The sequence below is a fragment of the Panicum virgatum genome, chromosome 9N (genome assembly GCF_016808335.1).
Source record: "Panicum virgatum strain AP13 chromosome 9N, P.virgatum_v5, whole genome shotgun sequence".
Classification (NCBI taxonomy): domain Eukaryota; kingdom Viridiplantae; phylum Streptophyta; class Magnoliopsida; order Poales; family Poaceae; genus Panicum; species Panicum virgatum.
This window is the reverse complement of record NC_053153.1, coordinates 57,804,770-57,831,606: the sequence shown is the minus strand read 5'-3', so window position 1 is coordinate 57,831,606 and position 26,837 is coordinate 57,804,770. Positions and strand designations below refer to the sequence as shown.

General features: G+C 46.9%; 4 protein-coding genes and 1 long non-coding RNA gene across 5 annotated transcripts; 1 reads left to right on the top strand and 4 right to left on the bottom strand.

Moving 5' to 3' along the window:
• Positions 1-1,545: 1,545 nt before the first annotated feature.
• On the bottom strand, positions 1,546-3,186 carry LOC120691350 (3-oxo-Delta(4,5)-steroid 5-beta-reductase-like). Its single transcript, XM_039974391.1, has one exon. The coding sequence runs from the start codon at positions 2,966-2,968 to the stop codon at positions 1,775-1,777; it is 1,194 nt and encodes a 397-aa protein (XP_039830325.1). The 5' UTR covers positions 2,969-3,186; the 3' UTR covers positions 1,546-1,774.
• Positions 3,187-9,405: 6,219 nt separating this feature from the next.
• On the top strand, positions 9,406-10,912 carry LOC120693425. The gene is made up of 2 exons (XR_005682984.1): positions 9,406-9,549; positions 10,581-10,912. It is a non-coding gene; the product is annotated as an uncharacterized LOC120693425 (long non-coding RNA).
• Positions 10,913-13,783: 2,871 nt separating this feature from the next.
• LOC120689164 (zinc finger protein 36-like) lies at positions 13,784-15,976 on the bottom strand. The gene is made up of 2 exons (XM_039971488.1): positions 15,968-15,976; positions 13,784-14,645 (listed from the first exon to the last, which is right to left on the bottom strand). Exons 1-2 carry the CDS (start codon positions 15,974-15,976, stop codon positions 13,986-13,988), a joined length of 669 nt encoding a protein of 222 aa, XP_039827422.1. The 3' UTR covers positions 13,784-13,985.
• Positions 15,977-16,502: 526 nt separating this feature from the next.
• LOC120691770 (zinc finger protein 36-like) lies at positions 16,503-17,363 on the bottom strand. The gene has a single exon (XM_039974961.1). It carries the CDS (start codon positions 17,254-17,256, stop codon positions 16,609-16,611), a length of 648 nt encoding a protein of 215 aa, XP_039830895.1. The 5' UTR covers positions 17,257-17,363; the 3' UTR covers positions 16,503-16,608.
• Positions 17,364-23,353: 5,990 nt separating this feature from the next.
• Positions 23,354-24,387, bottom strand: LOC120691728 (zinc finger protein 36-like). The gene has a single exon (XM_039974900.1). The coding sequence runs from the start codon at positions 24,104-24,106 to the stop codon at positions 23,444-23,446; it is 663 nt and encodes a 220-aa protein (XP_039830834.1). The 5' UTR covers positions 24,107-24,387; the 3' UTR covers positions 23,354-23,443.
• Positions 24,388-26,837: the final 2,450 nt, after the last annotated feature.

Genomic DNA, 26,837 nt, shown 5'->3' with positions numbered 1-26,837 from the left:
ATTTAAATTTTAAACTACCTGCAAGTCTGCAATTCAAAACGACTTGGACAGACATCCTTTTTCGAGAGGAAGTGAGGAACTTGTACAAACATCTAATGGGCCTAAAAAACGGCCAATACAGGTGCGCTAATGAATCCAGCCCAGTTGCCTGTCTAGCCCAAAAACAGGAACATTTTGCGATGCTCCACATTTGAGCCTGTATCTAATTCTAGCGCAGTAATCTCAAAACAAAAATCTAATTCTAGAGAAACAGGAATTCAAGGCAGAGTTTCCCTACGGGAACTTTGTTTTGGTTATGGTACCATGAGTCCATGACTCATGAGTTGATCTGTAGCTGCAAATTTTCCTTTTCTTCGGGATGCAACGAGAAACAAGTGGCAAATGGACAAGTGAAGGAGTGAATTGCAGACTTGGGAGAGAAGACAGAGAGCAGCACTTCCCAAAAGCCGTCCTCCATCAGGATTTGGTGATCCAACTCCATCAGGACAGAAAAAAAAATGCAAACCAGGCAACGTGAGTTTCTGTTGCAGAATAGAATACTTGATCAACAAACAGACCGACGTCCATGATTGAATTGGCGAGGGCAGATCAGCCTAGCTGACTAGCTGTTCCGTGTTTCTTTCTGCTTGGTCGGACGCAGAAGTCGGCCCCAAATCAGATTTTCAATCCAGAGCCAATCAGTTGAGTTGTCAAAGATGCTAGCAACCACCAATGACGATAAGCACAGAGAGAAGACGTGCCTTCCTTGAGCTTGAGTTCGAGGTAAAATGAAGCCCGCGACAAAGCGAACCGGGACAATTGACGAGAATAGCTGAAATACAAGCTGTGTCCAAGGTTTTCCCGTCCAGGAAAAGGAAAAAACCGCACCAAAAAGATGAAGCAGCGTCCGAGGCGGTACTGGCCTTGTATGACTCTGATCAGTAACACTGTTGCTTGTAGAGACCAAATTCCTGGAAATGTGTGGCAGAAAAGAGACTTGCTGCAGCCAGTGTCATCCGCTACTCCTATTCTGATTGCTCCCATATTCAAGAAAGCATAAAGGTATGAAAGCAAGCAAGACACTGACTAATGCTGATGCGAAAGGTTTCGGCGACTTCTCAACATGTAGAACCATCTCCAGCATAATGTTACAGGAAAAGGAACAGATACATAATACTAGCAAAAAAAGAACAATTATCATTTCAGACTTCAAAGAATGTACAGATGGGATGGGGCCAAAATTGATAGTTAACGATAACAGCAATTTCATAGAGTGGTGATGATCTTAGTGAAAACATTTTCAAGCGGTAATTCAATGACTGTTACACTGTTTCGGGGAAACTACTGCTAGGTGCTACCAAAGAATAGCTTATCAGCAATGTGCTCATCTCTAATATCATATTTACTGACAAAAGGAACAGATTGACAGTCACAAACAAAGTGCTAGCGATTCAGGGTTTCGAGAATGCGCAGCAGGTAAAAACTGATGCCTGAATCAACCGATTCACACATAATGCAATGTTCATAGTGAAAAAAAAAACAGTTAGTGATTCAGTACCCAAACAATTTCAATGAAACTAATGCTGAATAAGAATAACTTATTTGCTATGTGCTGATCTTTATTTGGCCCTAATATACAACAGTATACAACATGCAAACCTGGCAAAGATAGCAAAGTGTCTGAAATGGAACTAAATTACAAACGCATTGGAACTTGATAAACGAGCAAGATAATAAGATGCTGAATGGTGTAAAGAAAAAACAGTATTGAGACCTAGTAAATTGCAGGGAGGAATCATGGAACAATCTTGAAGACCTTGAGCTTCTCGATCCATGTGTTGAATGAGTTGACGGTGTTCCTGAAGCCGAGGAAGCCATGCTCCTTGCTCTTGTTCATGCTGTCCAAATGCTCGAATTCGACACCGAACAAAGCATCAACGAACCACCAATTGGCGATCTCGTCGAACGCTGTAGGTGTAAGCTCATTCTCCCTGATAATCTCCTCCCAGACCGCCTCCTTCCCGGCCATGGCCTCGTGGAGCTTGAACCTGCTGTCCTCCCCTTCGTAGCCAGCCCAGTCGACCCCGAAATGGTCCGCCAGTATGGGCCAGAGGTTCTTCCACTTGTAGAGATCCCCGTTGCTGCAGTTGAAGGTCTCGTTCTTGGCGAAGGGGTCGACGGCGGCCCAGATCTCGTGCTCGGCGATGAGGTCGGCGTCGGAGGCGTCGCTGAAGCCCTCCCAGGCGACCCTTGAACCGGGCCAGCGCAGCTTGGCGCCCTCCTTCCGGCAGATGGCAGCGTAGACGCAGAGGCTGCCGACGACGTTCATGGCGCTCCGGGGCGAGTAGCCGAAGACGGTGGAGGGGCGGTGCACGGACCAGCTGACGGCGCCCCCGCGGCGCGAGACCTCCTCGAAGAGGAGGTCCTCCATGTCGTAGTAGAAGTTGGGGCAGGCGAGGCGCGGCATGTCCTCGGTGAAGGGCGGGTCCGGGAAGTCGACCGTGCCGAGCGCCTCGAAGGGCCCGACGTAGTGCTTGCGGCCGGTCTGGAGGCAGACGTGGACGAGCGCGGGGCAGTTGGGGACGACGGCGGCGAGGACGTTGCGGAGCATGGCGGCGTTGGCCTCGCGGTTCTGGGCCTCGGTGGCGCGGGCGGTCCAGGCGACGTAGAAGACGTGGGTGATGTCGGTGAGCGGGGCGAGGGCGGCGGCGACGGCGGCGGCGTCGGCGAGGTCGAGGTGGAGGTGCGCAACGGCGGGGGAGGGCGGCGGGGACCAGGGCGGGAGCGGGCGGCGCGAGAGCGCGTAGACCTTCCAGGGCCCGCCGGGGGTGTCGGCGAGCGGGAGGATGTCGAGGAGGGAGGTGCCGACGATGCCGGTGGAGCCGACGACGAGGGCGACGCTCTGGTAGGCTGGCTCCGCCGCCGCCGCCGCCTGCTCGTCCTGGCGCTTCTTGACCGCGCCGATCGCGCCCGTCCACCACCAGCTCATCGCGGCCGGCACCCGGGTGGGTCCGGCGGGGGATCTCGGGGGAGGGGGGGATCGGTCGGGTCGGGGACACGGGGTCCGGGGAGGAGCCGAAGAGCAGAGCAGGGGGAGAGCCGGAGAGGTGCGTGCCGTGCGGGTTCTCCTCGCCTGACTGCGGCGATCTGCTGGTTGGTTTGGATATCTGCCGTGCAGTGCTCGTGCTGTAGCTGTTCCCTGCTCGTCGCGCTGGCTGGCTGGCTGCTGGGCCCCCGCCGCCCGGATATAAATAATTGGGCTCGAGTGCCGGGTTGTTCGTCGCGCTGGCGCCGATTCGGATCCGACGCGGCTACCGCTCGTCTCGAGCTCTCAGCTCAGCCACCGCAGCGAACCAGCTGGCCGGGTAATGGATCGTAACCTACCGTCTTCATAATTTAATTTAATTTTTATATTCTAATTTATGATTGTACAAATTTAGAGTTCGGTTTTTAAAATCGCCACAAATTTAGAGTTCGGTTTTTAAAAATCCGGCGATTAGATTAGTTAAATAAAAATTTAAAGGCATCGCGTTCCGATGAGTGATCGGCACCCGCCAGAACCATACCCACGCGTGGGGTGGTTGGTCGTCTCGCGCGCCTTCATAATTTTGTCACCTGGTTTTGAACAAGGGCATCCAGGCTATGTTTAGATCTAAATTGCAAAATTTTTATAAATCCCTTGCATGGTGTATTAAATGTAGTCGAAAAATAAATCGCATTACACAAATGGACTGTAAATCGCGAAACGAATCTAATGAGTCTAATTAGGACATGATTAGACACTAAATTACTACAGTAATGCCACAGTAAACATGCTCTAATGATGGATTAATTAGGCTCATTAGATTTGTCTCGTAGTTTACAGATGAGATCTATAATTAGTTTTATTTTTTTTTGAACGAACGGGCACGAGAATGTGCCTGTTTCATTGATATAGGAGTGAAAGTAGTACAAACGTAAATAGAAGCAAAATTACAATCTCGCAACTATCAAGCCTAAATCTTTGGCTCCTGCTGTTATCCACAAATTAGCCTCCGCTTTAATTTTCTCCATTAGCATGGTTATCGAGGTTTCGTGCCGATTGAAAACTCTGGCGTTCCCCGTATCGCCTTCTTTGGCACCCTAGGCGTGGTAGCGATATTTAGCCCCTAGGTGAGCGCACTATCGCTCGGCCTCCAAGCATTCGGAGTTAACTCTGGATATGCAATCCAATCCACAGCAAGCTGCCAGATTTTCCTGGTGTACATGCATTCAGCTAGCAGGTGGTGTGCAGATTAGTACGGCATAGAGGGCAGGAAGATGAGTGCGGCCAACCCCTTCGGGCCAATCTGTCAGATGTCCATACTCGGTTTTGGATGATTAGCTAGACGAAGAATTTGCATTTTGGTGGCGTCCATGTCTTCCGGATTCCGCTCACCAATGGGGCCCTAGTGCAACCTACAAATTGTGCTTTGTAAGCTTATGCGGCTGTATATGTTCCTGTAGGTGTGAGCTTCCAACGAATTTCAACTTCTTGGTTTGGGTGAAGTTGGACATTCGGGCCGTGTTTGTTTCTCACTAGCACAGCATACCACACATTTCCCGAGAAAAGAATCTTCAATGCATAGAGTACTAAACGAAGTTTATTTGCAAAACCTTTTCACGGATGGGTGTAACTTTTCACGACGAATCTAATGATAGTAATTAATCGATGATTGGCTACATTGATGCTACAGTAACCCTCCTCTAATCGTGCGGTCAAAGGCCTCATTAGGCTCGTCTCGCGAAGTAGTACAGCGCTGTGGAGTTAGTTTTATAAATTACCTTTATTTAGTACTCCTAATTATTGGTCAAAATTTTTATGCTACTCTCATCCAAACAAAGCCTCCGTAGTAGCTCCCAAAGCTTGACATACTCAAGAAGGTGAGTAGCGGTTAGTCCATCGGTGAGCCTTATGTCCGTGATCCATGCGCTGCCGGTTAAAGCTCGTGCCACTGTACTCTTTTTGGACCTGGAAATGCTGAAAAGGTTTGGAGCCAGGTCCTTTGGCCGACAGCCTTGTAACCACCCCGAGTTCCAGAAACTTGCCATCTTCCTGTTGCCAATCGTGATTTGCGTGCAGGCCGCAAAAAATAGTCTGTCTATATCATCACATGGGGTTTGTGTCCCGACCCAAGCTTTATGCGGAGAGGCCCATTCATGCCAAAGCCAGCGAAGCCTTAGCGCTCTTGCAAATCGTTCCATATTAAGAATGCCCAAACCGCCATTCTGCTTTGGCAAATTAGTTCTAATCCAGTTGACCTTGCACTTACCGCCTGTGAGAGCCGCATCCCCTGCCCAGAGAAAACGCTTCCTCAATCTGTCAAAATCCTCCGGAAGCTCTTTTGACGTCTTGATGACTGTAAGGAGGTACACCGGCCTATGAGGAAAGCACTGTCTTAGTAAGGCACGCACGGCCTGTCTGGGTGAGATGCCTGCCGTACCATCCCTTCATTCTTCCCGAGAGTTTCTCAATGAGCGGTAGGAATTCAATTTTCTTGAGGCGACTGATTGAAAGTGGCAATCCAAGGTACTTTATTGGGAAGGTCGATCTAGTCATCGGAAGATCCGCCAACAAGGAATCAAGGTCGATATTGTTGCAGCTAATCGGGGTGACACTTGATTTTTGAATGTTTGTTATAAGCCCAGTTGTTTCACCGAACATGGAGCTGGACATCTCCAAGGGATAATTAGTTTTATAATTAATCTATATTTAATATTTCAAATGTTAAATATTTTCTTCTAAAAATCCAAAAATTTAAAATGCAAAGTGAGGCCTCCAAGTCCCAAAGTCCGAACAAGGGCATCTATCCAGAACAGATGGATTGTGGAGGCGGCAGCGGTCATCCCGCGCGCTGCGAAGCAAGCACAGTCCCCCAGCTATGGGCTGCAGACAGACAGTTCAGGGGCAGCAAAGCACAGGCCCCCAGCTCAGGCCCTCCACGAGGTGGAGTGGTGCTAGAAAAAAAATGTGATCAAAATGTGAAAACTGACATCACTTTTGATATGTTAGTGTGAGCATCGTAGCAGTAATTAAAGCAAACTGACATGCAGTAATTAAAGCAAACTGACATGCGAACGAGCGGTTGGCAACTCGCCAGGTGCGCGAGCTTGCCGGCCCGCGTTTGATTCCCATAGGAAGCAACGCGGGTGTCACATTGGGAACAGTGTTCCTATGGGTACTATAGCATGCGTGAGTGGGGTGTGTGCGTGTGTGGTGGCATAAGTGCTACAATACGACGTATTCCGAGACTATTCGGACAGTCTCGTTTGCGTTGAGTTATTCGGACAGTCTCGTTTGCGTTGAGTTCGGTCAGTGTGGGTGCCCAAAATCTTATATGACTCCTTAGTGCTTTCAAAAAAACCCGCCCGTTTTTTGTGCAATAATTTGTGGATATAAAATTTATGGACGATGCATGGCTGTCAAACCAACCAAAGATTAATTAGTCAGGAATTGAATTGAATTAATCATCTCTTAAATTTGTATGGTGATTTATATTTTTTAACTCAAAGCAAATTTTCTATAAAGTTTATAATGTTAAATAACATTTTAGTATTTTTAAATGTATATTTATTCTAGAAAAAATTGGATATTCAAAGATATTTCAACAGTTTTTTATAAATTCTGAAGGACCTCCTGAACTATCGAGAAAGTTTAATTTACCTCCTTTATAGTTGACGTGGTGCTACGTAGGACAACTAGCGCGGCGCCACGTTAGCGAAAATCACTTTGAAAACCGCCTAAGGAGGTAAATTGTCAGGTTCAATAGTTCGAGGAGCACAAATATTTGGTTTTCTAGTTGAAGGAGGTAAATCGAATAATGGTAATAGTTGAGGGAGGTCCAAAGAATTTTTCCTAATAAATAAATACTACTGTAGTAGACGATCTTGTTGTGCTCAGGTCCGACGACGGCACTGTTCAATCTTGTCCGGCAAAAATCTATTTTACCTCCTCCAACTATCATCAAAGTTTGGTTTTCCTCCTACAACTATAAAACCGGGTATTTCACCTCCCTCAACTTTTCAAACCGTCCATTTTACCTCCCTCGAGCGGCTTTGAAGACTGTTTGCTACAGTAACCGTAGTTTTGTCTTTTTCTTTTTTAAAAAAATTTCAGTTGAATCTTTGAAAAATCATAGTAAATCACAAAAAAATCATAAAATAGAAAATCCAATTTGTTGGACTCCACATGAGTAGATATACGCAGTGAATATATTATATGGTATACTTTAGTACAATTTTTTTACTGTAACTTTAGATATATACTTTTCTGTAATTAATTTAGCTACAGTTTTCTTCGTCCCATTATGGTGAATTTTTATGGTGGGCTAATCATTATATGATTGAGCTATAGTAAAAATTTTATAATTATTAGATCATGTATGACTGAGTTATAGATTTATCTATAGATTCGTCTAGATTTTTCTATAGATTTATCTAGTTTATATAGATAAATCTATAGATCAGTCAAACATGATCTAATAATCATAAAATTTTTACTACAGCTCAATCATATAATGATTAGCTCACCATAAAAATTTCACCATAATGGGACGACGAAAACTGATTGAGCTATAGTAAAAATTTTATAATTATTAGATCATGTATGACTGAGTTATAGATTTATCTATAGATTCGTCTAGATTTTTCTATAGATTTATCTAGTTTATATAGATAAATCTATAGATCAGTCAAACATGATCTAATAATCATAAAATTTTTACTACAGCTCAATCATATAATGATTAGCTCACCATAAAAATTTCACCATAATGGGACACGAAAACTGTAGCTATAAATTAATTACAGAAAAGTATATATCTAAAGTTACAGAAAAAAATTGTACTAAAGTATACCATAATACTATTCACTGCGTATATCTACTCATGTGGAGTCCAACAAAATTGGATTTTTTATTTTATGATTTTTTTGTGATTTTACTATGATTTTTCAAAGATTCAACTGAAATTTTTTTAAAAAAGAAAAGACAAAACTACAGTTACTGTAGCAAACAGTCTTCAAAACCACTCGAGGAGGTAAATGGACGGTTTGAAAAGTTGAGGGAGGTGAAATACCCGGTTTTATAGTTGTAGGAGGAAACCAAACTTTGGTGATAGTTGGAGGAGGTAAAATAGACTTTTGCCATCTTGTCCAATCTGGTATTACGCAGCCCAGTTAAACCCAGCCCGGCCAAACAAAGCCAGGCCGCGAGCCTTCAGCCAATATATCTCCATGGACTCGGAAAGTCACGGGCCGTGAACAGTGTTTGTGACTTCAGCCCACTACCTTTTCTGTCAAACTTGGCCCCACCAAATTTTTTTTTTGGCACAAATGCATCTCGGCTTGACGCTTGAGTATTGCACGGACAAATCAAGTGGTCAAACGAACGCAGTGCACGTAAATGACAAACTAACGTTATTTTTAAAGGAAAAAGTCTATATAATCTTCCAACTATTCGGTGTGAAGTACTTTACACTGAAATCATAAAACTAGATAATCTACCTCTAAATTATTCAAAACCGATCAAATAACCCTCCAAATAGTTTTGGTCAAATAACCGGCCATTGTGTTGTACTCTCCGTCCTAAAATATAAGTTTTTTAGTTTATCTTAAATTAAAATAGTCTAAATTTGACCAAATTTATTGAGAAGAATGTTAATATCTAACACGTCAAATAAGAAAATTATGAAAATATATTTCTTATTTCTCTTTTTCTATAAACTTAGTCAAGTTTAGAACAATTTAACTTATACAAACTAAAATGTCATGTATTTCAAGATAAAAGAAGTAATGGTAAAGAATCAGGTTACCTTTCATTAGCAGGAAACAATGATAAGGGCGGAGCTAGGCCTTTTTATTGGAGTCAGTCGATCTCAACGGTTCAAAATCATTAACTAAATAACTGTTAATCACTAAGTCAAGTAGTCTTAGGGCACGTACAACGGGCGTCTGCGAGCCGTCTGCGAGCCGACATTTTTGCAGAAAGGACCTTCTCTTAGCTAGGCGACGGACGCGTCGTCGCCTCGCGAGACGACGACCGCGTCTCGTGCTCCGAGGCGGGAATAGACGCTGCAGCACCGTTGTACAGCGAGTCGCCGAGGGTCGACCGCACGCTCAGATCCCGCGCGGACAGCAGCTGATTTGGGCGCGCGGAGGATTTTTGCGCGCCAAATCCATCTCCACCTCTCCCCGAGTCGAGCGCGAGCAGAAGACCGCGGCGGCGGGGCCGGAAGCCCATGACGGCCGCACGAGGCAGGAAGCCCACGACTGCGCAGGAGGCAAGCGGAGCTGCACCCCGGCTGCTCCACCATGTCCCTCATCCTCCGCCGCTCCAGCGCGCCGGCTTCACCCCACGGAGGGGCCCGCGTCCCCGCTGCCGCGCCCACCGCGGGGGGGGGGGGGGGGGGTGGTCTGTCGAGGATGTGTTCCGCGCGGCCACGCCGCATGGAGATTGGAGAAGATCATGGAAAAATTGAGGACGGAGGAGGTCGTCAGGGTCAAGGTCTTCAGCACCCCGAGCTCAACATGCGTCTCTTCCACAAAATACTCGAGGTGAGCTCCCGATTCTTGAATTGTGATTGCGTAGCATCCATTCATGTGTATAAACTGCAATTAAAGAAACTCGAGTTGGGACATGCAGCTATTCCAAAAATAATTGAAGCAAGGATGCAATTTTCAGTTAAATGCTGTCAGTTAACCGTTTGTTTCATATTGCAGTTTTGAAATGACATGGCAACCATGGCAGCTTCTGTTTCAGTTTCAGTTTTGAAATGACATCTTTAGTTAACCTGATGGTAACCTGATGGCTGCATCTATGCTATTGAAGCTGCATATATATATGACCTGTTGCACTAGCATTTTGGAACCTGAAAGTTTTCCGTCTACTGGAACCTGAAAGTTTTCAGTCTGCATATATATAACCTGTAGCCGTTGTTTATGAACCTGTTGCCATAGTTTCAGTCAGCTAATGTAATTATAAGTTGATCAGTAGGGTAACATGCAAACCTATCATTATCAGTTCTAAAGGTTTCTTTCAGAAAGTAATTGACCTGCTATTAACTTGGTATATTTCGAAAGGTTTCTTTCAGAAACTAATTGACTTGCTATTAACTTGGTATACTTCGAAGCACAGAGCCTATCATTCTGTCAGCACTGAACCTTTGTAGCATGGCAACTTTGAACTTCAGGCCGTGTTTAGTTCCAGGCGCAAATTTTTTTGCGTTGGAATCTTGTTAATTTAAAGTACTAAATGAAGTCTATTTATAAATTTTTTTGCACAGATGGGTTGTAAATCGCGAGACGAATCTAGTGATGCTAATTAATCCATGATTAATTAATAATTAGCGGATGGTTACTATAGCATCACTGTTGCAAATCATGGATTAAGTAGGCTCATTAGATTCGTCTCGCGATTTACAGCCCATCCATGCAAAAAAGTTTTGTAAATAGACTTCATTTAGTACTCCATGCATGCGTCGAAACATTTGATGTGACGTTTTTTTTGCGTTTACGGGGTTTATGGGGTGTGATCTAAACAGGGCCTCAATACCATTCCATATTTGATTTTTGCCACATAATTGCAGACTGAGAGGAGCCAGAGCTGGCGGGTGCAAGCTGTTTCTGTTCCTAATGAGATGTGCCAGAGCTGGCTACTGCAAGATGTTGCTGTTCCTGCTTGTATGTGTGTATAAATAATGAAAGGTGCTTGTATGTGAACTGATTTCTTGTCAAGTGTGGACTGATTTCATGTCAAATGTCAATTGAAGTGCTGGCTATTTCAAATTTAATGTTTTAATTGTGTGAACCAAAGTGTACTGTGGTAACATGTATACTATGTGAACTGATCCATGCCTACACAATGGCTACAAAGATCCAATTATGTAAAAGATCATCATGATTTATGTGTCAAAGGATATATTAAATATCTTGCAGACAGCTAAATAGACGATCCACCGTACAAGCTGTCTGTTTAGCCGTCTGTATGGATCAAATAGATAACGGCTGTCTAAACCATTGTACATGCCCTTTAGTCCCAACAAAATTGATCCCGACGGTCTTTTAGGATGCCTTTTCACCCTAACAATAACCAATAGCCCTGTTTGGATCCTAGGAATCTTTTTGAGCCAATTCCTTCAGTGCCACAAAAATTATTGCCTCTCTCTTCAGTGCCACAAAATTTTTACAAATTCCTTCGGTGCCATAGACAAATTGATTTATCCCTTCAATACCATTTCCGTCACAATTCTGTCAAAAGGGTGCTAACTGAGCTAGGAAAAGACCATTTTGCCCTCTGGCCCCACTTGTCAGTGGCCACCTCTTCCTATGCTCGTATTCTCCTGTCTCCTCGCCATCAACAACAAGGTCAGAGTCAACATTCAATATTGTGCAACAATCTTACAAGATGCACAACACTTTGCATCAACGTTAAGGAGATAATCAATGGAGAAGGTTTCCTGATTATCACAACAAAGACAGTGAATGGGATACTGAAGTACAGCTTGGCTCCAGAGTTTTTAATGTAGTTTCAGCACGTTCTGCTCTTCTATCTCCAAAAAAAGGAAAAAAAGAAGCACGTTCTGCTCTTCCGGGTAGAACACTTCCTTCTCTAGTAGTCAAGTGTCCACGTAGTGCAAGGATCACCAAAATCTTCAGAAGAAAACAATCTTGATATACTTCCTCCTCTTGAGCTGTAACTGAAATATTTAGAAGGAAAAGAACTTGAATATGTCTATTGCATACTTGCTGATGCCGAAACAAATTGACACAGTACATTGCAAAAAGGCATGCATAGTTCATTAGTTCATTACATGTAAATTAACTAAACTAACTGGAATAGGGAAAGTAGCAAAACCTGGAATCTTGTGTTGTTTGTGCATAAATGCAAGTTCATTTCAATGTTCCAAGACAAGCAGTACAAAAGAAATGGCAAATGCTACAGCATCATTAGCATGCAGCTCATGCAGTTCCAAACGCAATGTTCAGTTCAAAAAGTAAACAACAAATAAGATAAAAGAACTTCTTTTGGCATGATTATTATAGTCGGGTGCAGATCACACCATTTCTCCTGTCAAAGCTTAGAATTGAATGGGTCTAAAAAAAAAGCTCAGAATTGAATAGGTCTAAAAAAAAGCTCAGAATAGAGAATCCAAGAGTTAAACTGTTAAAGGCTACAGGTTCAGGATTCAGGAAATATAATGGACTTCATGTGCAATGGTCTACAGTACCTCTTGCTAGCAAGCTCAAGCAAATTAAGCCAGTGGGTAAGCCATGCATAAAGGCAAGTAGTCGGCCGGCGCCTATAGCTAGCGTGGAAAACAATTAAGAGAGTACTTTCAGAGAACTTCAGATTAGCCATGCACATTGATCTATCTAATTATATATATAACCGTAGCAAAACATTCCTTGACATTTGGCAAGCAAACCAAGCATGCAACGTCTGTTAATTTTGATCGAGCATCTTACTGCATACTAGGCAATCTCTGTGCTGACGTCATGCAAATCCATGAACAAGCACAGATGTTCAGAGATGCCCCTGCAGCTAGCCTATGTATACTTGAATATGTCTATTGCATACTTGCAGATGCCAAAACAAATTGGCACAGTATATTGCAAAAGGCATGCACAGTTCATTAGTTTCTTACATGTAAATTAACTAAACTAACTGGTTCTTGAACCGGTAATGGCGGCGCGGGTCCGGAGGGCATGGCGGCGCCATGAATCAGAGGCGGCCGTGCTTTCGGCTTGGTGCGCACGGGACGGCGCGAGTACAGATGCTAGGGTAGCCGCGCGGACTGCAGGGGAGGGAGGGAGGGACATGGCCGGCGCGCAGTGCAGGGAGGTAGGAAGGGAGGGCGGCGTCGTGGATTTTGTAGAGCTCTGCATCGTCGGAGTGAGGGAGGGGGCGGCGGCGCGCAAGGCGCGATGCCGATGGTCTGCTCGTCTCCCCGAGCCCCCGATGCACAGGGAAGGGTAAAGGAAGAAGGTTGGCTTGCAGAACCCACTAGGCTTGGCGGGCTGCACATTTGAGGCTCATTTGCAAAATGCGGCCTGTGGCAGGTGTTTGGAATGGGTTTTTTGCAAGACGGCTGTTGCAGGCAACCAGGCCAGCCCACACCTGCCTACATCCTGATATATTTGAGCTTGGCATGATTTCAGAATGGCAATCTGCAAACCAACTTCTTTGCTCCACAAATCCCACAAACGTATACGAGTACGATCATCAAATCAGTTTCCATGAAAATATCAGGGATGATCCCAATTTGAGACTAGTTGGAGTTCATCCATGCCGTCTTGTGACGCCTCCATACATTAAAGGAGATGAAACTGATGACAGCCATCAGGATGAGGCCGTCAGAAATAAATGACCATCGCCATTGTTTACAAATTACAACCACCCCACAATATCTGATATCTCCACTACTAAATTCGTTCGCAAAGAAAGTATTTTCACCAGTGACCAGTGTTGATTATTGACCCTTCAGCAGGATCCATTGCAGGTGTTAGTTAGTGACCCTTAGATGCCTCTCTAATTCTCTTTAGTTCAAAATATTGTACTATTTTTTCGAAATGAAATCTCAATTTAAAAAATTAGTATAAAATTTTGAATATAAAGAATTGGAGAAGCACCTAAAGGGTGCCAATTACCACCACTAGAATCGACTAGGGGACGCTATTGTTGGAACCGGTGGGTGCTAGTAATTACTACTAAACTAGTGCGAATGTGCCCACAGCCACACACCACCTAATAAGTAGCACCATGCAATCAAGTTTATTTTCTGCAGTTCCATCAGGGGGTGGATCGCTAATAATTCCTTCTCCAAGATAAAAATGCAGTAATAGTGAGGACAAAACAAATAAAATACAAGTTTATTCACTACGGCACGAAGCTAGTCTACTAAACAATTAACGAATGAGGCTATCATCATCACAAACTCTATATCTAGAACGCCTTAGAAAAACTCAACATGTGTATATGCTGCTAATAATAACTAAATCGTTAAACTAAGGTCCAAGGACGGACCCGACGACAGCCGCCTCTTCTTGAGCGGCAAGGGGCTCTGCACCTCGTCCTCCTCTCCCCACCTCCTCGCTCCGGCGGCCGCCGCCGCCGGCATCAAGTTGAGATCGAAGTCCTTGACGCTGGACCCGGACCCCGACACGGACGCCGTGACAGACACCGACAGCCCGTCCCAGTAGTGGCACCGCTTGTGCCCGCCGAGCGCCTGCCCGGTGGCGAAGCCCCGGTGGCACACCGAGCACCGGTGCCCGCCGCCCGACGACGCCGCCGCTTCTCCGGCGGCAGACGACGACGACGATGCCACCTGCACCTGCGGCAGGGCCCGCGGCGCCGGCTTCCGGTGGCTGGCCTTGTGCCCGCCCAGCGCCTGGTGCGACGCGAACGCCTTGCCGCAGACGGAGCACCGGAAGCGGAGCTCGCACTCGTGCTGCGCCGCCGCCGTCGTCCAGCAAGCCGCCGCCGGGTTCTGCGCCGTTGCCGCCATGGCAGCCGCAGTAGCGTGGCCTCCGCCCCCCGCGGCGGCGAGCGCCATGAGGCAGAGGGAGACGTAGTCGTCGTGGGTGATGGGCGCCATCGATCGATCGATCACAGGCAGTTGCGCGCGCAGAAGGCAGGAGCTAATGAATTGATGCTGCAAGTCCGATGAGCTAACCTCTTAGCGTCTGCCTATATATAATATAAGGGGCAAGTGTGATGACTTGTTTATTATGAGCTAATCTTGGAATGGGTGGTCCAAAAAGTGAGGAAACGGGTCGTGGGTCAAACAGGCACGAGGGCGGGCGGAGTCGGACGCTTCGACGTGGAAACGTGAAATAAAGAATGGACGATCCATGGATGCATGCATCATCCGTACTTCACTAAATATAGTATATATAGTGTATGTGTATATGTAAATGTTTGCAACCGGCACACGTGCGTGCATGCATGCAGGGTAGAGTTAGTAGTCATTTAGATTGAGCTTATTGGCAACGATGCATTTTTCATATGCGCATTGGTTGCTAGTGGTACGAACCAATGCATGCCAACTTTCCTTGTTCAAGAGTGAGAGGAAATTGCACATTGGCTTCTCCTGACAACAAGTTGATGGTATACTATTGTAAAATGAAGCATGCAGCCACTTGAAGGTTGGGGAGTGCTGTGTCCATGGAGACGCCCGACGGCCCGGGAGAGCGAGGATGCGATCCAGATAGAGAGTTTTCGACAGATAGCTCACAAACCCTTACTCAGTTTATTTAAAAACAATAATTTCTTGCACATTTGCATGCACGGTGGGTAAGTTAAAGGTGGTGGTTGGCTAAGCCGCCTCAATTTATTATGTTGACTGTTGTTCGTTCAAATTTTTTTTATGTTGTACTGTTGTTTAACGGTTCTTTTCGCCCTAATTGGGGGTGGTATGGTCCACCTCTTTCTTAATAACCAAGCAAATCCTGCGCCCCAAGGAGAGCTATGTTGTTTGACTAAATATTCAGTAGAATTTCGCTGACAAAAGAACACAGTGGAATTGTTCATTAAAATTATACTTGAAAGGAGTATCTAAAAGTTTTAGATAACCTTTTTTTTGGGCAAACAAGTTATGGAAGAATATATACCAAGTGGTGATGTTATTGAAGAATATAAAGAACTTTGAGCACAAAATTAATTACATTTGTAAGATATGAAAATGGCAAACAGCAGCAAGAAAGTGATAAAAAATCAGAATGGACCATAAAACAAAATTAGAATCAGGATCTGGTTTAGATTTTGAACCGCCTGTCCCTCCAAACAAAATGTCTGGATTTAGGTATCACAATTTTGTTGCAGTAATTATGAAGTGAAGAGGACGAGGAGCCTGATAAGTCGTAAAAAGTATGAAGTTCTAAACATCTCAACAGGTTTTAGTATCTTTCAAAATACCCCATGTTTCTGTAGGCTTCAAGTTCAATAATATACTGAAATTATTTTTTGGAGCCATACCTTTAGCATCGCTCCAATTGAAATGGTGTTTCAAACAATCATATTAAAGAATCTTTCAGACAATAATCCATATTTTGAAAATCCATTGAAAATTTCTATTGAATTTCAGGCATATATCAAGTCTAATATGATGTATGTTTGATAAAACATCACATCAACACTGAGAATTTTAACAAGATACGTATTGGACAATGTTAGTGATTGGATAAGGGGCATGGTCACTGTTTTCATTTTATTTCTGACACAACTTTTTAATTAGATGAGCTATTTTTTTGCAAGGAATTAGATGAGCTATTTAGTTATATTAAACTTCTGCAAATATCTCAGAGGTGACAAAAAATTATAGCCTTTAAACAGAAAATACTTGCAAACTGTAAGATAGAAGAGACGTTGAATAACATAGATTTATTTCCAACATTGAATAAATCTTATTATGAACGGCGAAAAAAAGGAAGACAATATAATAAAATACACAGCACAATCGGTTCCAGCACTGAATTAATGAATTAAACAAAATCATGGAAGGAAATAATGAATCAATGAATTAAACACATCTCTGTTGAAAACAGATCTAATTTTATAACAAGTTAATGAAACAATGGTTCCCTTTTTACATGAACAGATGGACGCGAGATAGATCATCAGTCAATCAAAATCCTGCGCTTCTTGATCGGCAATGGACTCTGCACCTCCTCCTCCTCACCCCACCTCTTCATCCCGGCGTTCTCCGGCAGAGGCGCCAGGTTGAGGTCAAAGTTCCTCACGGTGACGCCCGACGACCCCGTCCCGGACGCCGACACGGACGCGGCGGACACGGAGCCGGACACCGACATGCCGTCCCAGTAGTGGCAGCGCTTGTGCCCGCCGAGCGCCTGGCCCGTGGCGAAGCCCCGGCGGCAGATGGTGCACCGGTGCGGCCCGCCGCCGTTAGCCCCTCCCGACGACCCCGACGGCGCCGTCTCGTCGAGGCCACCCGCGGACGCCGCGGCGGCGGCGGCGGCATACTGCTCCTCCGTGGGCGGCTTGCGGTGGCTGGACTTGTGCCCCCCGAGCGCCTGGTACGACGCGAAGGCCTTCCCGCAGACCGCGCACCGGAACGGCGTCTCCTGCTGCGGCGCTGGCGGCGCGTGGGGCTGGGGCTGGCTCCCGAGCCCGGCGAACTTGCGGGTCCCGGCGAGCGCGGCGAGGCAGATGGCGAGGTAGTCCTCCTTGTTGAGCGCCGGCGGCGCCGGGAGCGCAAGGGAGAGCGCCGTCGGGTCGAGGAGAGCTTCCAGGCCGGCAACAACCATGGCTAGCAGCGGCTGGTGAAAATCAAAACAGGTAGCTTTAATTTGGTAGCTTAGCTCGATCCTGCTTGCGTTCGTCGTAGTTAGCAGCCGGCGATCGATCCGTCCGAGAGCGGGATGGAGAGATGTGGAAGAAGCTGGGCGGCGACGTGTGTGTATATATATAGGCCGGAGCCGGATCCGGATCGGACAAGGGCGTGCGAGCATGCGGATGGATGAGGTCGATCGCGTGCGGTGATTTGTTTGGTGCCACTACAACATTTGGCGCGCTACTATTTAAACAATCAAATATAAATAAATAAAAAGTAATAAAATGAGCAATTAAACATATGTGGGATAAATTCAACACAAAATCAAAGCATAGGGTAGTATACATCGTTAAATGCAAATACTAACCTCCGTTCACAAATAATTGACAACTTTGATTTTACTATTCAAAGTTTGACCTTCAATTTTCTCATAAATTCATTGTTATGCCATTTTAAACATGTGTCATACTTAAATTATTATTGACACAAAATACAATGATACTCTAAGTGTTCTCGTTAACTGGATAATTTTTAAATAATTAGCAGTCAAAGTAGCAATAATAAAAGTCAAAGTTGACATGTATTCGTGAACGGAGGTTAGTATTTGAACAATGTGGGTACACTACCCATCATAGGTATCTCATATGCGGCATGTTGGCCAGCGCTCGTCGCTGTGCTGTGCTTGAGCTCACGCTCATGCTGGAACATGTTGCCGCACCGCCCTCTGGCCATCCGCCACGATGCACCCCCTGTTGCCTTGTCTGTCACCGCTCCAAGCCTCAGCGGCTCGTGCTGCGTCCGAGCTAGGATGTCGTGCCTGCACAAGCACCGGTGTCAGCCGGACCGCACTATAGTGGCGTCCAAGCTCAAGGCGTGCACCATGCTCATCAGCTTTTCCGGGTCATACATGAACTACACATGGATTCATCACAAGATAAATATTTTGCCAGCATAGTTCAGTTAAGTTTTTTTTCTTACAGTGAACCTTTCAATGAACGAACAGACTCCAGTTGACAAATTTATAAGTTCAAGCTGAGTCCAACTCCTACATATTATGCTCTTTTATGTCCTAAATAATTGACCCCTTTGTTCCAACGACCTTTTGCTACAGGTAAATTCGAGATGAAGTACAATAAGAACAGGTGCCCAAAAAGATAGTGCCTTATTAAAGACGATATCTGTAGAACAAAAAAAAGCAAAAATCTGTGTAGAACAAAGTGAGAGTGGATTAACAACCTTGCGGAAATATGGGCTGTGGTTTTCAAAAGCATCTAGAAGTGCAGGAAGAAATGTTGACAAATGAGCCATGAGGTTTTCCTGTGACAAACAATTCACAAGCTGCAAATAAGAACAAAGATTATTAGCAATATGCGATATGGGAAAGATAAGGTAGTTGTACGTCTCACCCAACTCATAACATGGATCAAAGTAAGACAATGAGCTGTACACATGCTGCTCTACTTGACTACCAGTTCTATCCATGAATATACAAATGCCAGATTGAGGCTCGCAATGCAGCTTTAAGCTGGTTGCAGACAACAGGAAACTTGGTGGGCTGATTACCTTGCCCAAACTATTGATGCTGATAATAAGATTTTTCTCATCCTGGCAGGATAATTGAGAAGATATGACCTGCATATTTACAAGAGGAAACAAAAATACTTAGAAACAAATTGAAAGAACAGTTGATGTGGGGAAAAAGACATGTAACATGTTGTTCAAGGCCCTTTTCCATTGGAGAGGTAACAATTACTCCATGCCTTAGTGAAATAATGCACTACCTCATCTGTATGATACTAACCTACCTATACATACCTTTTTTAGCTCAACAAATCGTACATTGGAATCTGTAGATCAACCCAAGTCCCAGCAGTTGGAATGCTTGAATTCTCGTACATGTGCATGGTTTTGAGTGATCAGGTGTGCAAATATGGTTAATCTTTTAGTGCATTGGAATGAAATGAAAACGCAACCCAAATGTTTGTTTAGTGTTTGATGGGTTTTGCATTGTAGGGATTCATGAAGCTGGGACAATCCAAGGAAGATAAGCTTAGGAGAGTTACACTTCAAATTGACATTTCAGATATAGGTTCTGCATTTAAGGTAGATTGACATTTCAGATATAGGTTCTGCATCTAAGGTGTGGACAAAGGTTCTTAATCTTATATATTTAGCAATAGAGCAAGTGTTCTGTCTTCTGCCTTATTTACTAATTTGATCGATGATAGCCAAAATCGTCTCTCTCAAAAATGTCTGGGGCAGCCAAAATGCTAGCTAGACTTTAGTTACCAACAATTACCACCTGGATGCGCAATGCTCCGGTGACTGACTGCTGCAATCCCATTATGCTAGCTCAGGCTCAGTCCTTAATGTGCTGAAAAGCCACAGGCAAACAGAGAAGAGGGGCGAGAAGGAATCGAGGACGCACCGTGCTTCCATGTCCGACAGACCGGCGCGCGAGGGTGGAGGCGAGGCGCGCCGACACCATGGGCGGAGGCAAGGCGGAGGCCCTCGGTGGAAGCACCCAGTGGTCGCCCTCGGGCGCCCATGGTGGCGAGATGGATGGCGCCCTCGCAGAAGGCAACCTCTGCACGCGGCTGCTGATGGCCGGCTTCCTCGCCGCCTTTGCGTGCTGCAAGTATGCCAACTGTCGGCGGGACAGCGCCAGCAGCGGCCTAGGCGGCGCTGGGCACGATGCGGCTGCAGGCGCCCGTCGCCGCATTCCTCCTCTGCCGGGGCAGGCGCAGGACCGCCCAACGTGGCGGCGCTCGACGCCAGCATGTTCCCGCCACCATCGTCCATGGCGCCTGTGCTCACTTCTTGCCGCCGCCGCGCCCCTGCTGCTCGCCGTCCCTCAATCCCGATCTCTCCCAGTCACCTCTCTTATCAGCCCACCTCACCTCCGCCGCGACGGCACTTGGCGGCGCGGCCTGTCGCCTCCCGCTTCGGCGAGGCCGACTCCGCAGTAGGCGCGGGCAGCAGCGGCAGCGTCCGCCCCTCCGCCCTCCGCACCTCCAAGGGCAAGCGGAACGTGCGCGCCGGTGGCGCCATGGCCGCCGCATCATGTGGCTACCATCCCTGTGGCCGGCCGGCCCGCGCCCTCCTCCCTCGGGGCTGCGCCCCGCGGCGGATTTGGATCTCGCGGGAGTGGGTGGCTGCGGCGGCGAGGAGGAGGAGCGCCGGCGGGGAGGGTGGCGGAGGCAGGTGGAGAGGGAGAAAGGGGAGGGGAGGCGGCGGCGGCGTGGAGTGAGAGGGAGAGAGGGGGCGGCGGCGGCAGGGAGCCGAAGAGGGAGGGAGAGGGCGGCGCAGGGAGACGGGGAGGAGGGAGAGGGGGCTAGGGTTTGGGGTTGTGGGAGGGGCTTACTGCAAAAGTGCATAGCGGGGGTGTTTTTGAAAACATAGCATTAGTGATTTTTTTCTTCTCTGTGTTGAAATAAACATTAATACAAGGGTCTATATGGTAAATATATGAATGTGGGAATTCTATGGACTGAGCAAGATGGGCTTAGTTGCTAATTTCAAAAAATTTAAGGGTTTTTTTGTGAAATTGCCAGAGCGCGTGGGGAACGACACGCGTCCAGTTTTTCGCGTGAAACGCGGAGGGGAGAGCGCAGGCCAGCAGCTGTTAACTATTTTGATGTCGAGTCAAACATGCGGCGGGCACGGTCGGTTGGCCGTTGCTGCGTCGGTTCGCACTTGGCAGCGGCAGCCAAGTTGCCAATAGGATGGTAGAATATGCACGGGCGAATTGAAGGAGAGCTATCCACCACGAGCTTGTGCTTGTCCTACGATTTGTATGCAACCAGAGTGAACCGCACCGATTGGTCAGCAACAATGCAGGCTAGCGTATAGAAACGGCACTCCTGCAACTTCCCGGAAATGGCAAAAAAGGGCAGAAAAAGGTTAATTATTCCATGAGAACGACAGGGGTGTACTGCATCTCTGCATGGAATCGTAGATAATGGCACACTCCACTCGTAACCTGGGGGCGTGGAACACGTGTTCTTTACATTTCTGCGAGCTAGTTTTTTTTGTTTTTGTTTTTTTACAATTCCGGATGAAACAGCTAGCTGACGTGCAATGCATCGGCAGTCAAGGAACAGAACAGCTTCTAACTGCGTACTTGACCGGACTATCTGCATACACAGCAGCCGGCCGCCGGTGCTCCACGGTTTCGACTCTCATCGGTGCTATGTTTGGAACACAACAGCTTCTTCTTCTTCTATCTTTGGAACTTCCATCCATGCATAGAAATTGGAGGGGGCGAGGTGCTCCCTTATCCGCTAACGAGTAAGCTCACCCTCCCTTCCATGGATCTGGCCCTTTCCATGTTGTTCTTCTCTATATATTAGTTAGCAGTTTAGGCAAACAGATATTGCAGTATGCTAGCATGGAGGAAGGGGGGCCATGGCCCACTTTGGCCTACACGTAGCTCTGCCAGTGCCTAAATATTCTAATTTGTTTAGCAATGTGACGGCAAAGAAATATGTTGAAAGTATTATAATGAAGTTATGCATGACCAAATTTAATTATGTTGATATCCTTGTTCGCAAAGAAGTTTCACTAAAACCATCTAGTGCCGCGAATCTAAATGTGGTTATTTTTTCAAAAAAAATTATTTTTCTAATTTTTTTCAATATTTATACATATGCTAAAATTATTAATTATATTGCTTTTTATGTACACCAACAGATCATGTGCACCCGGTGAATAGGATGGTTCATTTTCCTCGGCAGCACATCTGTAGAGATGCAGCACACAAAAAATGATTCTCGCCAGGACTCTTTTGACTTGCATCTCTGACAATGAATATGGAGGCAACGAGACACCAATTAAGAAGGCAACACCATCAAATCTTTGATTCTCTTGAATTCATCAGGACTGCTAGTTCAACACAGTCTAATTACAACAAATTATTTATGTAAACCACAAACACAACTGCACCTTGGATTTTCCCCATTTGAGGGCATTCACACCCCCCCCCCGTCTATACGTTTGATTTTCCTATCTATGCGTTTGATTTTCCTAGCTATTCTCCTGTCTGTACCGGGTTCTTTTTCTGGTTTTATACCAGCTTCTTGCTAAATAAATTGAATGATTTTTTCACTCAGTTTTGTTAGTTGCTCATCAACTTCAAAAATTGATTGTTTTTTTGCTTTTTATCACCCAGATCTTATATCCTGGCAAAAGCTACCTGGATGCATAGCATTGGTTCAAAAATCAACAGAAACAAAATGAAATAACACTCGATTCTCTAGGTGTCATTTCTAATAGTATGCCAGATCCAAAAATGCTACACTATATTAGAACTACCATCTCTAACAGAGTAACAGTTTGTTGCAGACGCTTTGATCGAACAATTAATCAATTAACGCACAACAAGTTATACACAAAAGTAATATTGCACTAGCCATGTCTAAGAGGCTTCATCCCGTTGATCAAAAGCAATAGAAGTAATTACTAAAAACTAGGGTGAATAAAATCCATTCATACTGAAAGGTACCTCGTGTGATTTGACTGCATTTTACCATTAATAAGAAGTACAAGATCCTCTCGAAATGGAGTGGACCATTTTCATCAGTTCACAGATGAATATTAGCAATGGTATGAAGATCCTCAGAATGGAGTGCATTTTTAGTTCACAGATGAATATAAGCAACTGTCTCAAATCTATGGAGCCAAGAAGTTACTACATACTCAAGAATGATTATCTAACTCGATCTGCTGTCAAAAGTATGCCAGATGATCAAACGCTGGGATTACTATTATATGAGAAAATTCTTTTTTCAGAATTGATTTTTGATTTATAATTAATTTTTCTTTTTCACTTAACTCTGCAGAGCTTCAAATATAGTTAAATAATTGATCCTCTGATGCTTTTGCGGTTTGTTCCATGTTCCAACTCAGTGTAGTTCCCAACCAGTAAACCATTTTGTGCATGACAATTTTCCCAATCTAATGTAAATTCAGAGAAATATGAGAGGAATTCAAAATTAAAATTTAAAAATGACACGAAGCACAATCATGTATGTATCTCGCCCCGCTCTCAATCACAATATTTGACGGTGAAAAATTAAAATCAAATAATTTATTATTGTTACTAAAACGATTTACAGTTTTACATGAACCGACGATATGGACACACGAGGTCAGCTTGTGAATTAGTCCGATATCCTGCGCTTCTTGATCGGCAGCGGACTCTGCACCTCCTCCTCCTCGACCCATCTCCTCATCCCGGCGTTCTCCGGCAGAGCCATCAGGTTGAGGTCGAAGTTCCTGACGGTGACGCCCGACGACCCCGTCCCGGAGCCGGACGCCGACGCGGACAGGGAGACGGACACCGACGAGCCGTCCCAGTAGTGGCAACGCTTGTGCCCGCCGAGCGCCTGGCCCGTGGCGAAGCCCCTCCGGCAGATGGTGCACCGGTGCGGCCCGCCGGCGGCGGGTCCTCCCGAGGACGTCGTCTCCTCGGAGTCCGCCGTGGAGGCTGCCGCCCGCGCCGCGGCGGCGGCGGCGTACTGCTCCCCGGTGGGCGGCTTCCGGTGGCTGGACTTGTGGCCGCCGAGCGCCTGGTACGACGCGAACGCCTTCCCGCAGACCGCGCACCGGAACCGGAGCTCCTCCAGCGCCACCGGCGCGGCGAGCGGCTGCGGGCACCACTTCTCCGCGTGCCGCCCGAACCCGGCCGCCGTGAGGCCGGTCCCCCGCGTGCCGGCGAGCGCGGCGAGGCAGATGGCGAGGTAGTCCTCCTTGCTGAGCCCCGGCGCCGGCAGGGCCAGGGAGAGCGCGGTCGGGTCGAGGAGAGCCTCGAAGCCGGCGGCCATGGCTGGCAACGCTGATGGAAATTAAACCCCGGCGGTGGCAGGGGCGGTGGACTTTTAGGTCAGGGATCGACTCGATCTCACGCGGTGGCAGCTGGAGATGGACGGATCGGCGGAGATGGAATGAAAGACGAGTGGGCGGTGGCTGGCGCGTATATATAGGGGATAGGCGGGGGAGAACGGAGGGAGAAGGGACAGGTTTGGTGAAGCGAGGACTGCTTGCTTGCTTGGTGGAGTCAAACATCACATGCGGGCGGGGGACGGAGGCCGTTGCTGCGTTGGTTCGCGGGGCAGCCAAGTTGCCAATAGAATACTAGTGCTCAGGTAAGGTGGATCTGCGGCGGCGACTCGATCGCGGTTGGGTCGCCTGCGCCGGTGCGTTCGGCATGGGTGTGCGGCGGCGACTCGAAGGAAGGCAAGTAGGCGGCGTGTGTACACTGGAACTGGAATGGGCGCAGCTCTCTTTTGCAAAAAGGGAAGCTGGAAAGGGGGAAAACGGGAGTGCACTGGATTTGGTCTTGGACCAACGAACCTGTACAGTCTGATGTACTACGCGCAAGGAATGCATCGCGCATGTGTTGATTGAGCTAACTGCGAGTTTGCGACTGACTGGGTGTGCAGCCCCGGGATATCTTATCCAAAATTCCCATCTAGAAACGACCAATTTTGAAATTCCCAGCTTGGGTTAGGCCTCTGGCTTCCTGGTTTTTATTTCACCACCACTAGGGCTGGATAACGAGAGCCTCATTATCCTAACGAGCTTGCTCACCTCGGTTCGTTAACGAAATGAGCAAAAAAGCTGGCTTTGGTTCGGCTTGTTCCAGCTCACGAGCCAGAACAAGGAGATGAATCCAGCGATGCCCGACCGCTGCCCTGCTCCGCCGAAGAGGATAACATGTCCTCTTTGCCAATGCCTTGCGTGTACACACTACTAGAAAAACAGCCATCAGTATCGGGTAAAAGAGGCCATCAGTACCAATTTTGCAACTGGTATTGCGCAGCCAAGACTAAAAGCCTTAGGCATAACACCAGGCGAGTACTGGGTACCAAACTGTGCCTGTACAAACTCAGCTCAAAGCAGGGAAGGGCCAAATGGGAGTGGGTGGAGGGAGGCCGAAAGGGAACATCTAGTGGGTGGAGGCTCGGCGGGCGCTAGCATCTCCGCGTGCTATAGCAGGCGATGGGGGTGATGGTGATGCGACTCGCGAGAGTGAGAGGAGGAACAGGGGAGATCAAGGAAGCAAGGAAGGGCAGGAGGGGAGTGGGTGGAGGAAGGCCGAAAGGGAACATGCTGAGGTTGGGTGGGCATTGGCATCTCCACACTAGCAGGCGATGGGCCGATGGCAACGCGACTTGCGAGAATGGGAGTAGGAGGAGCGGGGAGGGGGGGTTGATTCCCTCCCCAAATAGATGGGGATCGACTCGGGAGGGTTGTAGTACTTCTAGTGTTCACCTTGTTGGGCAATCGCCCCCTCGCGAAGGTGGCGTGACCCGAAGGATGCCCGAAGGTTCACCGAAGATGACGGAGCATCGACCCGAAGGTTCGCCGAAGATGACGAAGCATCGAAGAGCTCGTCGAGGTCCGGCGTCCGAAGGTGATGCCTTGAATCTTCGGGATGCTTCGGGCAGCGCGAAGGTGACAGATGAAAAAGGCGAAGTCCCTCAAAGTTTGTTGAAGGTCGTCACTGAGGGTTGCCGCACATCACGGAACCCGAAGGTTCCGAGGGCCGCTCGGAGCCATACTCTCGAAGGTTATGACAAGAACCTTTGGGCACGGCGGGCGACTCAAGAGTGGCGAACGATGAAGGCGGCGCCACACGAAGCTTGTTGAAGACCACTACCGAAGGTTCCCGAAGGGCAAGAGACATGTGATCCGAGTAGGAGTATCCAAGTCGGACTTAGGGAAATTACCAAATACCCCTAATGTAATCTCTTGACCTTCGTGGGGACCGGAGGGGCATTTTTGGTATGATGTAATAAGGTTTGGGGGTATAAATACCCCCCACCACCCAACATTGTACGGGTTGGAACATTTTGTGTGAACTATAGTGCAATTTCTATTGTACAACTCGTTTCTTTGTGTTTTAACCCTCGCCCGAAGTCTACTTCCTCTGTCTGGTGATCGAGCCGAAGATCCCAACAGGCGCACCCACCAGTGTTCTTAGCTCGAAAATTACCTTACGATGGCCCCACAAAGAAAGAAAACCACCAACCAGGGCGCTTTTGACGCCGAAGGTTCAAACCTTCACAAAGTCCCCATCGGACAATCTCCTCCAATCGAACCAACCCCCGCCCAGCTGGCTGAGAAAGAAAAGCGTATCCATGCAGAACGTGCTATTAAGGCAAAAAAGGCCACGACAGCAGGCAAAAAAGCAGCAGCAGCGGCGGCAACAACAACCGAGGCTGAAACACTAAACAACCTCTTCCAGCTTGAAGATGACCAGCTTGAACAAAACGTGCACCATGAACTCAACCTTCAGCTTCGCGCCCTAGAAATGAAGAAAGCTCACCTGGCCAATCAACTGGCGACCAGAAAGAGAGCAGCCGAGTAAGCTCCGAGGCTGGCTGAAGCAAAACACAAAGTTGCAGAAATGCAAGCAGAAATCCAGAAAATATAGGAAGAAGTTGGGCAACCGCAAGAGCCCTCAAACACCCCCGCAGTCGCTGGACATTCCAGACATCTCGAAGGTCAAGACCTTCGCCAGACAACTCATATATATCAAGATCAACATTT

What these genes read in the sequence shown, in the direction of transcription:
- LOC120691350 (XM_039974391.1), bottom strand. Translation starts at nt 2,968, where the DNA reads ATGAGCTGGTGGTGGACGGGCGCGATCGGCGCGGTCAAGAAGCGCCAG.
- LOC120691770 (XM_039974961.1), bottom strand. Translation starts at nt 17,256, where the DNA reads ATGGTTGTTGCCGGCCTGGAAGCTCTCCTCGACCCGACGGCGCTCTCC.
- LOC120691728 (XM_039974900.1), bottom strand. Translation starts at nt 24,106, where the DNA reads ATGGCCGCCGGCTTCGAGGCTCTCCTCGACCCGACCGCGCTCTCCCTG.